Here is a 17039-nt window from a genome sequence, read left to right as displayed (position 1 = left end):
GAATAACAGTTAGACAAAAGAGTATACTGTACTAATGAACTCTGAAAGCCATGGAGTGAATTTGAGGGATTAGCTAACCTTGATCACATCAGGGTACTGCCGAAGCTTCTTCCCACATGGGGCGTAGTACGCTACATCTCCCTGCAGGCGGCCAGCCATGTTCCGGATACGGGTCTCTCTCTGCCACCTGAGAGGGAGGAAGGGAGGGAGGATATAGGGACATTCAGGTACTGTACAGGAATATGATACATAAACAAAAGTAAAACAGTATCTAATATAAGGCAGCCCTTGTAATGTTTGAGCGTTTATTTGTTTCCATGTTAATTATAGAGGCTAGAAGAGTGCTGTATAAATAGTCAACAGTATTTGTTTGCTACAATAATAATAATAATAATAATAATAATAACAACAACAACAACAACTTTTATTTGTACAGCACTTTTCCTGCAAACGTTGCAGCTCAAAGTGCTTCAATACCTCTATAGTTGTTCTTTTTTAAAAGACAGGAGCCATACTCTTTGCTCTCTTTTCTGCCATCTTGCAATATATTTTTCATAATACTTTTCATAACAGTATCAGAACTGTATCACTCTTCTAAGTTGCCTGCCTGCAGATCAGCAGAACCTTCTGTTCATGAGGTCAGCTATCTAAATGAGGCCATTACAGCTGTGCCCTCTGCACCGCCTGGCCTGCCCCGTGTGCCCTATGACTCCCACAGTAATCAGACTCTCCTGAGTGGACGCGTGCCAAGAGGAGGAACACCACTGTTCCCTCGGCTCCTCTGGAGAGCAGCCATCTCCTAACAGGAACGGCATGGTGGCCCTTATGCGGAGCAGAACAGAGTACGGAGTAGGGACTGATAGATATACAGGCTTGTCACCTCTCTTATCCCTCTGAACCTGCTGATGAGAAACATCCCCTGCAGCAGATGAAAGACGCCCTGATCTGCAGCATTTGGGGAAGGAGGGGCGCTGCTAATGTTGCGTGTCTGTGTTGAGGCTGGATGTGGTTAATCCCTCCTATCTGGGCTGCAGTGCCTCATTTCCTGGCTACTCTGCCCTCTGTTAGTAGTCAGGCCCGGGGTTGGTAGGGAGGTATGGAGAGATGCTGGGCTGTTTACTGTACTCCCTATAGACACTGTGTTGTCATCGCTCTGGTAAAAGGAACTTCCCTGACTGGGATCTACAATCATCTGGGTCCCTGGAGCCCCTTAGTCGTCATCATCATCATCATCATCACATCTGTGTTGTTTAAGGGACTACGTTATACACTGCACTCTCTTGTCTCTTGTGCATGTGTGTGTGTGTGTGTACTAATATCTTACCCAAACTCAAGAGGTATTCGCAGTTCTCGCTCATCCGTCACTCTTCTTCTCTTTCCTGATCCTGGGAGACAGAGAGAGAGAGAGAGAGAGAGAGAGAGAGAGAGAGAGAGAGAGAGAGAGAGAGAGAGAGAGAGAGAGAGAGAGAGAGAGAGAAGAGGAGGTGACTCATTACAATAGTCAGTTCCACTGTGACCTCAGTAAACGTTGAGCAAACGTTCCTGAACCTGTGTTTGCAGAGGTGCCCTTATTCTAAAATAAGAAAATCCTGTGTCAATTCATTTGTCTGGAGGGAATACTGGGGCTTCGAAAACCTGTCAGATAGCATGTAATCCTCCAAGACAATCTCAGCTTGTTCCGTTCCGTGTTTCACTCAAAGAGACATTTACCATGACACAACCATAGCGAATACAGTACCTTTAAACCACTGTAAAACATAATGGGCAGATCTATGCACCATTGAACAAAAAGCATATCAAATTGACCATGTCAAAACAGAGATGAAGGAAGAATAAAACTGAAAATCATTATGAGGTAATGGAACTGAATGATGATGAAAACAATGTCAATATGATGCTGGGTAAAACAAGAGTCAACCTCTTGTAATCATGTGGTTTCAACCCTGTGCTTCAGCCATTACCAGATTTACTAAATGTCATGGTAAATGACAGACTTAAAGGCCTGCAGTGGGTCTTCAGAAACAAACATGTCAACCAGAGACCTAATTGTACACTGAGTGAACAATATTTTCCTGCTGAATTTTTTATAGTTTTTTTCCCTGGATGGATAGTCTGACTAAGCAAAGGGAAGGAGCAGATAACAGTCAGCTTTAAGGCACAAGGCCATGGTAGTGACGGATACTGACTCTTTGTTGGGTCGCCTTCAGTAGGGCACAACGTAGCAAACCGTTTTGTAATGGAAAACGTGACTCAGTGGTCTTATGTAGTTCATGTACTGTTCACGTACCTCCTTTTCAAAGAATTTTCTCCTCATTGCTTCTACAGTACTTGTCATGTCTCTCTTCAAATGTATATATTTGTTTTTCTTCGGATGACTGATGTATAGATGATTCACTTGCTTTAGATAAATGTACTTGTTGTAAGTCGCTTTGGATAAAGGCGTCTGCTAAATGTCAAAAATGTAAATGTAATTCCCACTGTTACCTGGTAGTGTGCCGAGGGAGTATGATGAGGAGGGGGCACTGTGGTAGGCTAGTGCGCCTGAGCTGGTCATTACGGTGGGGGCTGGGGGCAGGCCGGGGGTCTTGATGACTTGGAGGTTGAGCGGGGAGCAGCCGGCTGAGAGGCTGGTGGCAGTACTGAACAGAGAGGAGGGGCCTTTGGTGAGCTTCAGAGGGGTCCTCTCAGCGTCCGTGTCTGTCTCGGTCTCGTCGTGCTCCTTCACGTCATCCTCTGAGCCGTCCGAGTCGCTCTCCAGATTACTCTCCGACTCTGCAGGGGATACCAGTGTGAGAGGAAAGAGTTGAGAAATCATCAGAACCCAATTAACATTCATCTCACATCCAAGCACACATTGACTGATAACCACGGGCCTCTCCAAAAAACCCTTGAATATTTCTATTATCTGAAGAGGCAGTGAGGCATTACAATTAATAACAGATATCAGCCGTATTGAAATTTCTTAATACCATTAAAAGTACGGAACTAACTAACCCGACAGGCTGTCGTCCTCATCGTCGTCATCATCTTCATCCAAATCGTCGTCATCCTCATCCTCATCCTCTAACGAGTCGTCAGAATCCTTGCTGCTGCTGGGGATGTCAGACTCGATGCCTCCCGCCTTGAATAGGTCGCCCAGGGAGGATGACAGGTGGGTTTTGGTGGCACCCTTACTTGTGTGCTGGGCCGCCTTCTGGGCCTTCCTCTTCCCAGAAGGCCTGTGGTGGGCAAGGCCTGGTGAGGTAGAGGCCCGTCCCAGAGCCCCAGAGTTGGAACACTGCTCCTTGGTTCCGGTGCTCAGGTTGACAGGCATGGAGAAGGGTGGGCTGGTGGCTCCAAGGAGGGGCTTGTTATTGGAGGTCCGACTCTGGCTGCGGGGCTTGGTGATAAGGGCCAGGGGGGCCTCCTGGACCGTGCTGTGGATGACTCCATTGAGGTGGGGGTGGGAATGATTATGGTGGGCCAGAAGAGAGTTGGCTAGGAAGAGGTTGGAGTGGTTGGTGTATGGGGGGGGGAGGCTGTGGTGGCTGCCCAGAGTCTCTGGAGACAGCTTGGGCGGTGGTAGAGATGAGGAGCACGCCATCTTTTTCTGGCTCTTGAATAAGTTCTGGTTCTTCAGTGGCAGAGGGAAGGCATGTTTGAAGTGCTCTTGGGAGAGGAAGGGCTGAAAAAGAAAAAAGAAAAAGGAAAAAGATGGAAGTAATTATACAAGCTGTCACTCATTTTCATTAATACAGATTGTGAATGGTGGAGTTAATATGCAATGCACTTGTATTATGTTCAGTGAGAATGACAATGCGGAATAGGGTCTCTCCACATGAGGCATATTAAAACAAGTCAATGTCAGAAAAGGTGTACAAAGAATATCAAAATGTTGTTAATTTCTCTGCCCTGTTTTTTTTCTCTTTGCTTTCAGCTAGTATTCACTTTCGGCTTGACGATGGCATCATATTGAATGAATTAAAGCCTGTTGCAAAAAGGTCTTAGTATAGATTGACACACTATCACCACTGTTCCGCGTAACAATAATAATTGAATCCTTTGAAAAAGGCAGATTTTTCTCTCTTGATAATAACAAGCTTCCTAAAGCATTGCAGAGTTAATTGCTTGTCAGCTTTAGTGAAGTATTTCCAATAAAGCTAAATGCATTGTCACTTTCAGTCATGTACAGGCCAACCCAGCATGAAACACAATCAAGCCGCTGATAACAGTGCTTAGACGTTTCATTTTCTGTTGAGAGGGAACCCATTGACCTTTTCAAATCTGCATGTCAGAAGCAATGATAGTCAAGAAGAAATTGAGAATACTAAAATAACCATACAAAAAAATCTCTCAAAGAGCTCGAGCTGAGGCAAAAAAGGCCAAAAAAAAAAAAGCATTATCAGTTCTGCATTGCTATATAACTGATTTACTGACTGACCTGACTTGACTGACTTGTTTTGTTATTTTATTTTTAAAATTTGTTTTTCAGATTTTATCCCTTTTTCACCCAATTTGGTAGCCAATTTAACCCAACTTAGCATCCAATTATCCCCTGCCTATTGCATTGGATCCGCCGCCCGACCCCGTGGCCGGCAGTCCCAGAGGAGGGCGCCAGGCAGACTAGGCTGACTGGCTCCTCGAGCCCAGTACCGTTATTCCGGCACCCCAGGGGGCGGTGTTGCGCGACGGATCCTAGTCCAGAAATACTCCTATACCCCCCCTCGGAAGCGGCCGGCCAATATGCCGCTTCCCGTGTGCCTCGGCCATTATCTGGATCTGGCGATTGTTTTGTTATTTAATGAGCGGAACACAAGGACCAAACTGCACAAATGCAGAAAACACACAGGAGAACATTAGACTCACCTGTTGTAATCTAAAATTGTTGATGTGCAACAAGGTTTCATCTAAGAAGTTCCTGCTGCCTGTCTTTCGACTGTCCGATAGGCTTTGTGGCTTGGGGGAGTGGGAAAGAGACTTGGGTTTATGTGAGGGAGAGAGAGTTGGTGGTTTGGGGGAGGAGGAGAGAGAGGGAGGCTTGGGTGAGGAGGAGAGAGACAAGGGCTTGGGTGAGGAAGAGAGGGAGAGCGGTTTGGGTGAGGAAGAGAGGGAGAGCGGTTTGGGTGAGGAGCAGAGGGAGAGGGGTTTGGGAGAGGAAGAGAGAGAGTTGTGTTTGGGCGAAGACGACAGGGAGAAGGGTTTGGGTGAGGAGGATAGGGAGCAAGGCTTGGGTGAGGACTTGCGGTGCTGAGGCGACGCCTCCCTGCGTGGCTGGGTGACCAGAGCCAGGGGTTTGGCGTTGGCTGCCAGCCCTGTGGCCTGGATGACACTGGTGTGCTGCTTCAGCTCCTCCTCCCTGGAGGTCCTGGAGGTCTGGAAGAGCAGGGCAGTGGAGTGCGGCAGGGCCAGGGGCAGGGCCAGGGGCTGAGGGGAGGGCTGAAGGGGGTAGCGGCCAGGGAAAGGGGCATCGTCGCGTCGGTGCTTCCGAGGCTGACCACTCCTGTTGTCCCGAGACTTTTGGCCTTCAGCAGTGTACGGTCGGTCCTTTTTGCTGTCGGCAGTGCTCTGCGTTAGCCCCTGGGAGGCGGAGGAGGAGGAGGAGGAGAGAAAGAGTAGAGGGGAGGACGGTGTCACGTCAGCTCTGACTCAGACAGCCCACAGTGGCAGACCTGGTGGCCAGCGCGGTCGGACACCCAGAGCACCACCCGCCCGTGGAGCTGCCCTTGACATTTAACTGAGATTAACATTCACAGAGAGCAGCGACACTTACTGTATGATGGAAAAATGAAAACACACTGACTTTGTAACATACCCAATGTAATGAGCTCAGATACCAAATAATACTGAAATAAGATATGAGGGTCTTGTGTTCTGGAAGTAAACACAACACATACCTTTACATTCCTCTTCACACGGCTGTCCTTCTCCAGATCAGAATCCTCACTGTCAATGCTCTCATCATCATCATCGTCGTCCTCCTCCTCTTCTAGGTCATCTGAGTCACTGCTGCTCACACCATCACTAGAGGTATCGGAGCAGGATCCTGATTCACTGCCACTGATGCTGGAGGTCTCCATGGGTTTCTTGGGGAGTTTCTGCGACAGTGATGGGAGTCGTTTTAAATCAATAGTGAAACACAATATCACTTGTTCAATTAAACAGCACAGGTCTCAATCTAACACACCTATGTGGCTGTAGGGTATCAAACTCATTTTCAGTTCTAAACATAGCCCAACATGATTTGTCCCAACAATGTTTTGTGAAGATACCAACTCCTCTTTGTGAGATACTGTAGTACTCTTGACAGATACTGTATGTTTGGTGATACTAACCTTGTCTTTAGTTTTCTGTACAATCTTCTCCTGCACTAGGCTCACATCCTGGTTGCTCTTGCGCCTGCCGCCACCGTTTGTGGCTTTTGTTTTCTCCGTTGTCCCCTGTGTTGAGAATGTGGTGGGGCTTCTGCTGGCCGTGGTGGAGAGACTGCTGCCATTCACCGCTCCATTCACACCTAAAGTCAGGAGTAGAGACACTGTTAGATTGTATTGGCATCAGGATCAAATAACTGTACAGTAGTACAGAAGGCATGAAAGAGATATTGAGAAACAAGGGGAAGGACGATCTTGAGTTCTCAAAAATTATGAGTTATCAAAATTGGCAAAGCACTTAAAAGGACAAATCTCATTATGTTAGTGAGAGGATTTCTTGGTCTAATATATTCTTAGTGAAACACCCAGCACCTGCTTACAAACTGATTTATGCATTTACATGTCCTGATATTGCCTCTAGGGTCAATTAAAAATATTAGATATTGTACCTGTGCCCATAAAGACATAATTCTCTTTTATGGAAACATCCCCTTGCTGCATTGAATTACTTTCAGGCTAGGAAAACACAAGGATTGTGTGTGTGTGTGTGTGTGTGTGTGTGTGTGTGTGTGTGTGTGTGTGTGTGTGTGTATGTGTGTGTGTGTGTGTGTGTGTGTGTGTGTGTGCGTGTGCGTGCACGTACAAACCTTTGGCGCTGCCTCGTCCGTTCTTGCTGGGGGTCCGTGACTGGAAGGGGCTGGGATCGTGGCTCTGCAACGGATGTGCGAACATGGGCGGGAAACCCAGCAGAGGGGGGAAGAAGGCTGCCGCTCCGTGCCCTTGAGCCTCGGACGGCCGCCACCAGTCTGGGGTACGGAGGAGATAGAGAGGAGCAGTGTTGCCCATTAATTACCTAGACTGTGGCAGCCCGCCATAGTCTAATTTGTCCTGCCATAGTCTCAACAAATCGAAAATATTGTTTTCACACGAGCGACGCAGTTTTTACACGTGAGCGACATGATCTTTGGGATTCACACTGCATCTACTGTCGGTCCATATGATTTAGCACTACAGATAATCCCCCCCCGCCCCCCTAGTCATCCATAAAAACCTAATATTGAAAACTATTTAATCTAATATAGTAATCTCGAAGTTGCAAACCTCTTTTTTTCAAGAGAGAGACACCCGGAGTTAAGATAGTCAAGGATATACATTACAACATGTGCATAGACCAAGATCTAATTGTTCCAAGTTGCAATTTACCCATCTCTAAGATTACACACATTTTATATAGTTAGTCAGGCCTGCTCAAACCTTTTACTTCTCTTTGAACTGAGTGAATCGCAATAGACGACCAATGCATTCCACTGACTCTGATTTCATCCCTTTATTGTAAACATGTTGAGAATTGTAAATTCAAAGCAGACTCTCATGAGCTCATCCCAGAGAATGGCTCCAGATTTGCACCCTGTAAATACTGGACATCTCACAGCTGCAACAATACACACTCCCACCAACATTCCCTTTAAAATGGCAACATTTTTGAGTCTGTTGCTCTTGATGAATATGATAATTGCAGGTTTACCTGAATAATTTGTGTTCTGACATACAAAGACAGGGTTGTTTAGGGTCATCATTACAATGAATAAAAATGCTCTTTAGGACAGTGTTAGAGATAGACAAGATCTATCGGGTGACTATTATAGGGTGACTATTGTCTGAGTGACAGAAAAGGAACATGTGATGCCACAAAACAATATGCTAGAAATGTGTGACAGTGTCCAATCTAGCTTCCTCTGAGGTCAAGGTGATGCTGTGAACCTTCCCAATCTATAAATGTCAATGCCCGAATGCTGCCTGTTGAACTGATGGACGATATCATAAAGGTGATGCATGCTAGCTGAGCTCACAGCGAGAGTGTGGTACTATAGGGCTAAACAGAGATTCTGAACACTGGTAGGAGGAACTGATGAACTAATAACAACAAAACATGGTGTATTTGTAATTTATAATAATTCTTAAATGCATTATTGACTGACAGATTTGAATTAAGGATCTTTCTTAAAACAAGTGTGCTCCCTAAATAGTATTTAGTGGACTATCCTGACTGAAAAAAAAGACAGAGTAGATCAGGGTTTCCGTTAGAAAAAATTGCCGCCGGACATCGTGTCCGGGAAGATTTCGATTTACCGGACAAACGTGATATATTCCGGTCATCATATTAAAATATAAAAAAAAAAAAAAAAAAAAAAAAAAAAAAAACTAATATAGCTGTTTGTCGCGGTGATTACTGTTGTGTAGCGGCCTATATATGCCATTTAATGTCTATTTCTCATCCGATACGATTAGATGCGAGCTATATAATATATAATAATATAACATGATTCGCATGCGCGCTATGCCATTATGTCCAGCGCTGAACGGGCGCCTCACTGGGAACTGAACAGACAGCATCGATCAATGAACAGACTCCACATTACGTTAACTGAAGTTTGTTAAATTGTTTGGGATTAATGTGAGTTTTCTATTTTCTCTTTCCAGTTTTACCCTTTTTTTTATCAATAAAACAATGTCATTTCTATAACCAGGTCTCGCTGGTTGGGAAGGCATTTCGTTTAGCTGCCTGTCAAATCATACTTAATCGGACTCGGGAGTATGTCAATGAGGAGAACATAACTGTTTATTGAGAAACAATAGGCAGGCTGGGATACGTATATAAAGAAATACCACAATGTCTAGATGTATAACATTTTATTGAACAGTGCAAGCATGTAGGCTTCTGGCGTGACATCGTACCCCTAACGTTCTTAGGGCTTGTTTGAAAAGCTTAGACTGAAAGTTAGTGCCCTGGTCAGATTGTATAACAAGAGGAAGACCGAATGTGGAAAAAAACGTTGTTAAAGCTTTCACCACTGAGCTGGCTGATATGTTACGCAACGGAACAGCTTCGGGAAAACGAGTAGCAGCGCACATAATAGTGAGCAAATACTGACTTCCACTTTTAGTCCTAGGCAAAGGTCCAACACAATCAATTATTACACGTTCAAATGGCTCCCCTATAGCAGGAATGGGATGCAATGGTGCGGGTGGAATGGATTGATTAGGCTTACCCGCCATCTGACAAGTATGGCAACAGCGGCAGTGCTTGGCAACATCCGCCTTCAGTCCGGGCCAAAAGAAATGTTTCAATATCAGCTGATAAGTTTTAGTTATACCTAAATGTCCTGACCACTGGCTCTCATGTGCTACAGATAACACCTGTTGTCTATAACCCACAGGCACAACCACTTGTTTTACAGTATTCCACTCACAACCATTTGCATTAGGAGGAGACCATTTACGCATTAATATCCCATCGTTAAGGAAATAAACTACGTTGCCCCCTATTTCAGATTCCTCACTAGCTGCATGTAAAAAACATTTGTTTAATGACTGATCAGCTACTTGAGCGACACGCAATCGCTCGCCGGTTACAGGCAGAGATAGGCTGTCAGCGGATGGTATGGTAGGACTCGGGGAGGATGGTAACTCTACCACTTTCTCCCTGGGAGAAGCTGAAACAATCGGGTTCTCATCCCTTTCAGAAAAGGCTTGCATAATCACACTATCACAGAGAGAAACATCGCTATCCTCCTCTCTGCCTCGACTCGATTGTGCACGAGTTATAGCGCACACCGGAAACAACCGCTGTTTCGCATAGGCAGCCTACACATTAGGAGTCATCATCATGCCGGTGTCAAATCATATCATAATAAAATAAATACATAGCCTATATATTCGTCTTTTTTTTAAAATAGAAGGAATCAGAATGTGAACTTTAGCGAATTGTATTCAAATTGTGCTTAGAGGGAATTATTTTCACCGGACATTTATGTCCGACGAGTTTTCAATTTGTCGGACTTCAAAAAAAAATACCGGACAAAGTCCGGGAATTACCGGTTAACGGAAACCCTGGAGTAGATACAATTAATAAATATAACCGCAAGCGGCAATGGGGTGTTCCTACAGATATAACCATACATGGGGTGAGATTGACAGACACGGGGTAGACCTACAGACAGGGGGGTAGACCACTCACCTAATATGGGCCAAGTTGAACTCATGATATACTAAGCTATGATATTATGAAATATGGACCTAAAAACTAGAAACCTAGAAACTAGGACCACGGGCCTGTAATGTACAAATCACCTAATTATGGCCTGATGTACATAGGCTACTATGCTATGAAGATAATATACACTAAGCGTAAATACGAAAATGCATTGTGGATTACCCTTCTCCAGTTAATGACCATGTTCTATAGTTTATGTCAAGCATTTCACTACTTATAATGTGCTTACACTATATTCTGCAAGCCTAGCACAGTATGCCACCCCCATCTGACTGAATCAGGACAAGCGGTAATGAAAAGATGAGTTTTAAAGTGCTATATTAGCATTAGCCTTAGCTTTTAGCCAAAATGTCACATTTCAAAAGGCCTGTTTTTTTAGATATCTGGAAGTGCTTCAACATGGTAACACATTGTAGTGCCAAGATGCATTGTTAATCAGACATGGGAGGTATATGTTTTCAATATATTTATAGAGTATGTTAAGTGATATGAACCAGAGTAAAGTTGTCTGTGTAGGCTATTTGTGAATGATATATAATGTTAAGCTGAATGGAATCAATATACAGCATAGAGGCAATGACAAGGTTAGTGAATGAGCGGAAGAGGAGAAAGCAGTGGGAAGGTGGATGTGGACGAACCCGACTGCATAAAGATGCACGTCTTTGTTCTCGCCACTTTTCCAAAGATGCATTGGAGGCAAGGTAAGAAGACTACGCTTTATCATAAAACGATAGTTCAATAACGTCAACTTGCCTTGAACAGCTGCGGACAGAATTCTGTGCTCTTTACAACAAGTTTGTTTACACTCTCCATCTCGGTTGGCATTGGTTGACAGTTGCTGCACAGACACCAGCGATTATGTCCCTTTGTGTAATGTCTTCTCTGCTGTCCTGCTCGCTGCGCTCGGGTTCAAATTGAAAAGGCTGGACAGAAAACATAGCTAGCTAATTGCGACCTGCGACCTCTGTCCTCTTGTATTCATAAGTGTCATTACTTTCAAAAATAAAATAACATCTGTAATGTCCTTGTTTTTTGAGATATCTTCAAATGCTTCGACATAGTAACACATTGTAGTGCCCTCTATCAGCCTGTCGACTTCTCAGAGCATTTGAAAATGTCCAATATCTTTAAATGGATCTCTTATCCTTTAACACCCTAGAGACATGTGCACCACGCATGTTCATATACAATTTCAGACCAATCTGACTTACAGTTGATTTTAAGTGAAGTTTGGCCAAATTTTCCACACATTTTTTCATACATGTTCATACAACGGGGTAGAAATGCCAGCATTGTGAAGTTACTTGATTTTCTATTTGTTATTATAGCGCCACCTATGGTCTAATCATTATCATTATTTCTGGCATTGTTCCTGATGCTCTCTAGTTGTGGCATGCACATTTATAGCATTTTTGGTCAGGGACTTTACCTAGCAGAGCAAAATCTATGAAAATGTGAAAGTTCTGGCCCAGTTACTTTTTGTTTTCATATCATTTTATCCGCCATTTCGGAATGGATCTCTTATCCCTGAACACGCTATAGAGAGACGTGCATCACGCATGTTCATACGCAATCTTGGACCAATCAGACTTACAGTTGATTTTAAGTTAATCTTTATAAGTTTGGCCACATTTTGCACCTGCAGAAGAATCCATCATGGCGGACCCTATGGGTTATTGAGGCAAATATGTTCCCGATGAGGAAAGACACATATGTACCAAGTTCCATAAATGTTCATCCAACGGAGTGGAAATGCCAGCATTCTGAAGTTAATTATTTACTTTTGGTTATTATAGCGCCTTTATAGCGTCTAATCATGGTCATTCTTTCTGCCATAGTTACTGATGCTCTCTAGTTGTGGCATACAAATTTATATCATTTTTGGTCAGGGACTTTTTGAGCTATTTGACCAAAGCGGGGAAAAGAATAATAAGAAGTATACCACCAATAACACGTAGTAGTAGGAACACTAATAAGATGTGTTAAAAACTGCCATACCTGGAAAGGCTCCTAGCTGGGAATGAGCCGCCAATGCAGCGGACATGCCCAGCGTCCCAAGGCCTCCAAACTCCGAGCGCCCTGAGCTTGTCGCGTAGAGACCGAACGCTGGGTGGCTGACTATGGGGAAGGCACTCGAGACGGCAGACATGTTGAAATGTTGATCAGCCGCCGCCCGGAACAAGTGTCCTGAGGAACAAAAAGTATGAATTGAAGCACACAGACGATTTAAATAGAAAATACATAAACCATGTTGCTTAAATAATTCATCCTTATGATTGTTGAATCTTTAATAGCATGACAAAGTCTCCACAAGGATCTTTTACAATCTGGTTAGAGGAATGTTTTATGCATTATCAATAAAGACATTATGGGGGGGGGGGGGTAGAGGGGGTGGGGTGTAGTAAAAATAAAAAGATTCTGCTTGATCTGTTCAAACATGCTTCAGCAAATATGAAACATAGTTCTGGGAGGCTGGGAATCCATTCAGAAAGAGATTATCATGCATGTTTTAGCGCCTGGCGCGTTTGCTCATGTTTGAATATGATTAGAGAGGTTGAGGCATCTATTGCAACGATCAACATCTTCTTCTACAAGTATAGGAGATCTTGCTAATGTGAAAGTCAAACTGTATGTTTTGGATGGCAAAACGGCAAGGTATTTGAAGAGACGTTCATTTCATGTTTTGGTATTTCCTGTACAGACACAGGAACGTTGGACAGCTGTCCCAGGTTTCCCCCAAGCACCTGACAGATCACTCTTGTTCCTGTGCTTCTCTCTGAAGGCCGGGAGCTGGAGGATGAGAGATGTTGTGCTTAAGAGTGTACAGTTCCATGTCAGTTTCCACATGATGACTTTTTCGGAGCATCAACGGGCAACAGCCCAGTTGTTATTTGCAAGACAAGCCTTGCACGTGTGTCTTCCTCTTGCACACTCGGATAGAATACTGAAGGAACATATTTCATGGAAACTTAATTAGCAGGCAGCACAGACGTGCAGAAACGCTTGTGCCTGCTGTTCTAGCAGCCAGTCCATGTGCCAGGTGATACACATGCATCAAAAACCAGAACCAAACACATGTCTGCATCAGAAGATTGTTTAAATGAAATAAAAATGTTAAATGCTGTCCTGAAATAATCTTCAGTTACTGTAGTTATGAAATAGGAATGAAATATACAATTTTCACTTCATATACAACAACATGCATATATTGAAGTGAACGAAAGCTATGTAAATTCATTTTATAAAAAAAAGAATGCACATGAACCAAATAGTCCATAGGTTAAGTGCATGTATCCATGGCTGCTTTGAAACACTTGGCTGAAACTGAGAAAAAACTGTTTTACGCTGCAGTAAAAATCCTCACAGGATATAATGTCGGGGGGGGGGGGGGGGGTCACTTATGTGATACATTACTGACACCCCCTCTCACTTAATGCATTTTCCTTCAATCTATATTTGAGCGTTTATGGTCTGACACTGGGTTTGTGACTGGTCTATAAACCCACCTTGTGCAGAGGCTCATCCAAGGAGCTGGCTCACTTTAACATACGATTCAACCATACGATTCCAGAGACTACAGTACCATTCTGGAATATATTCACCATACACAAGCATGCAAATGTAAACAAGTTTTAACTTTATCATAAGGTAGCTAAAAACAATAGTATCTAGACACTATTCATTGACACTTTTTTGTCAGCTAGTTGAATGTACACTCTGGCATATGACATCATGCCAGAAAGTCACACCAACTGTTACCCAAGATATTTGGAGTAAGTAAAGATGCGGCGGTAGACACTCGTTAGACGTTGAGGGCACGCGCAGCATTGCGTGCCAGTGTTGATCAGTTCTTGAAATGATCTCTCACGTCGCCTGTGTCGTCCCTATTTTCCCACTGACTAGTGGGACTAGTTTTCCCACTGAGTGTAATTCAAATCCCTTAAAGATTGTAACCAACAAAGGAGAAGTCATATCCTCTGCTTTTCACAGGGTATAAGACATCCCTTAAATAACTAAATGTACTCTATTCTCGTAACAGCAACGTGACTTCAACGGTGGCACTGTGCTTTCAGCATAATTCAGTGCTCTGTCCAAAATAGATCTTATTTGGAGAATCTTAGAGCACATTTGGTGGTTAATAGGTGTTTTTGGGAAGGGGGAGGGTTGAAATGTATAATGTATGAGAAAAAATCTCTAATGGCTTCTTCATTGTAACAGCATGAAAAAACACACACCATTTTTGGGGCATTTCTTATCACGGAAGAAAAGAGGGGGGGGAAAAGATCACAAATCACAGTTTGGGACATAATTTGCATGTTATTTTCTGGTCAGGGTAATCTGACAGCTTATGCATCACCGCTGCTTGCTGCATAATGGCTTTGACCACAATTAGTATTCAGAGAAAACATAGAGGATGTTGGCGGCTGCACTCTCTCTGTGTGGCTGACAGACATGTCAAATCACACAGGCTAAACCGGAGCTAAAGGTTGTCAACAGACACCCGAGAGGGTGCACGTCTTACACAGAGCCCTTTTTAATTGTTGGCATTCATTAAGTGCAACAGCTTTCCAATTTTTGCCCCAAACTGTCGGGTGGCGTGCGAGACTGACTGGGAGAAGGTGCTTTCTCTGGCTTAATGATAAACACTAATAATTAACACTGGAATGTTTCGCTCTCTCTATTACGCAGTCTGAGAATAATAATACGAGAGTGAATAAACAATAAGCATCAAAACAATTAGGCTTAGTTTATGACAACTGTAAATAACATGGATATTGTGCAAATGTAATGTTAATTATTGAAGGTTCGCACATTGCTGCCTGATATCCAAATGGTTAATCTGGGCATATGCGTGTGTGTGTGTGTGTGCGTGTGTGTGTGTGTGTGTGTGTGTGTGTGTGTGTGTGTGTGTGTGTGTGTGTGTGTGTGTGAGTGTGTGTGTGTGTATGTGAGTGAGTGAGTGAGTGAGTGAGTGAGTGAGTGAGAGAGAGAGAGAGAAAGAGGGAGAGAGAGAGAGAGAGAGAGAGAGAAAGAGGGAGAGAGAGAGAGAGAGAGAAAGAGGGAGAGAGAGAGAGAGAGAGAGAGGGAGAGAGAGAATATGTGTGTACGTACCACAGGAGGTGAGAGGGGAGCCCAGGCTGGCAGGGCTGGGGGCTAGGCTGCACTTGGAGGAGGGTGTCTGGGCTGAGGCTGGAGCTGGGGCAGGGGCAGGGGAGGAGTTGGCTGACGAGACAGTGGAGGAGGCCATGTGCACGGAGGACGGGGCTGACGACGGGGAGGCCAGCCGCTCTCCAGACTCCATATCTGTCAAACACAATCCAATCAACACACTTACAAAAGGCAAGGGAAGAAAAGAGGAGAAAAAAGCACCCCCCACCACCACACACCCCCACTGAGACCCTCCCTCTTCTCACATGTGAATTACCCTCAACAATATCTCTGCTTAGCAAGGGCCACTGGCCGGAATATATTCAAATGAACGGGACAGAAAGATAAAAAAACTGAGGAATCACACATCGCACATTCCTACGCACACACATACGCACGTATGCACACACGCACGCACGCATTCACACACAAACACACGACCCTTATCGGGTGGGTTTACAGGAGTGTTCATAGTTATTTTATATAGGATGTAAAACTAAAGCCACTCAAGCCTTTTTGTTAAGGTGAATATAGGCCTACAGCTTTAAAGTTTCCTCAATAATCATTCCCTTCTTAAGGACAAACAAAGAAGCGACTCCCACTTAAATCTACAGTGGGGAACAGTAAGGGTGGCTCTACTCCAAATCTTCAACACTATGCCTACCAGTATACTCTCCAACAGATTTGTAGAGGGCTGTCATTAAGCCATCTCTACCATCTCTATGTTGACAGGAGGTCTGCCCGTCATCCAAATGAAGCCATATTAAGATTCTTTCATCACCACCATATCTACTGGCTCTTCCATTATTTATGCCACTTCACAGCTTCCTGTTCACAAAAGGCCCAACATCTGAAATCCCCTTTAACACGCGCCTCCAGATTGTGTTTTACAGCCTGGCTTTGTTATTGTATCATTACACATAAACAATTTCTAAATCTCCCTGGTGACTCTCCATTCTGCAGCGAACGCAGGGCCGGGTGATTAAATCTGGGAGACAAAGCTATCCTCTGAATATCAAGTAACGTCCCCTCGCCAGGAACAACACTGATGAGACGCAAATGACATGAAAGCTGCAGCCGTGCCGCACTGGAAAGGCCATTCCGTCCTGCTGCAGAGTGTGTGTGTGTGTGTGTGTGTGTGTGTGTGTGTGTGTGTGTGTGTGTGTGTGTGTGTGTGTGTCTGTGTTTCTAATACAAACTACAGCGGTGGCTTTAATAATTAGGGTAATCACACTAATGTAGGCCTAAACATAAAGGGACAGCCTCAACAGTTTATTCTCTATGAGAGAAGATTTGTTTTACTCCTAATTGTACTGTGAAACTCATGCATTCGGAAAACAAATGCCGACAGTGATGCCCCCATTCTGATATAAATGCGAGATTGGATTTAAGGAGAAGTGTGACTGGCTAAATTTGACACACATTTAATCTTTACTAAATGTCTGCTCATTCTATTGTGAAATGTTGCAGAAATGATTTCCTCTTGGCTC

The 17039-nt window shown here is 44.0% G+C and overlaps 1 protein-coding gene across 1 annotated transcript in view; it reads right to left on the bottom strand.

The window, feature by feature from the left end:
* Positions 1-17039, bottom strand: part of baz2bb (bromodomain adjacent to zinc finger domain, 2Bb) — a 65104-nt gene that overhangs the window by 15482 nt on the left and 32583 nt on the right. The window contains exons 3-12 of the mRNA XM_080535536.1: positions 15514-15705; positions 12382-12588; positions 6995-7153; positions 6312-6490; positions 5874-6074; positions 4846-5556; positions 2995-3649; positions 2485-2772; positions 1325-1385; positions 79-187 (exon numbers count right to left, since the gene is read on the bottom strand). Coding sequence (XP_080391662.1) covers positions 79-187; positions 1325-1385; positions 2485-2772; positions 2995-3649; positions 4846-5556; positions 5874-6074; positions 6312-6490; positions 6995-7153; positions 12382-12588; positions 15514-15703 — 2760 coding nt within the window. The 5' untranslated portion in view covers positions 15704-15705. The remainder of the gene's footprint in view (positions 1-78; positions 188-1324; positions 1386-2484; positions 2773-2994; positions 3650-4845; positions 5557-5873; positions 6075-6311; positions 6491-6994; positions 7154-12381; positions 12589-15513; positions 15706-17039) is intronic.

Source organism: Nansenia antarctica (assembly GCF_963989245.1).
Source record: "Nansenia antarctica genome assembly, chromosome: 7".
NCBI classification, from domain to species: Eukaryota; Metazoa; Chordata; class Actinopteri; order Argentiniformes; family Microstomatidae; genus Nansenia; species Nansenia antarctica.
The sequence above is the reverse complement of the archived record's forward strand: the minus strand, read 5'-3'. Positions and strand labels throughout refer to the sequence as shown.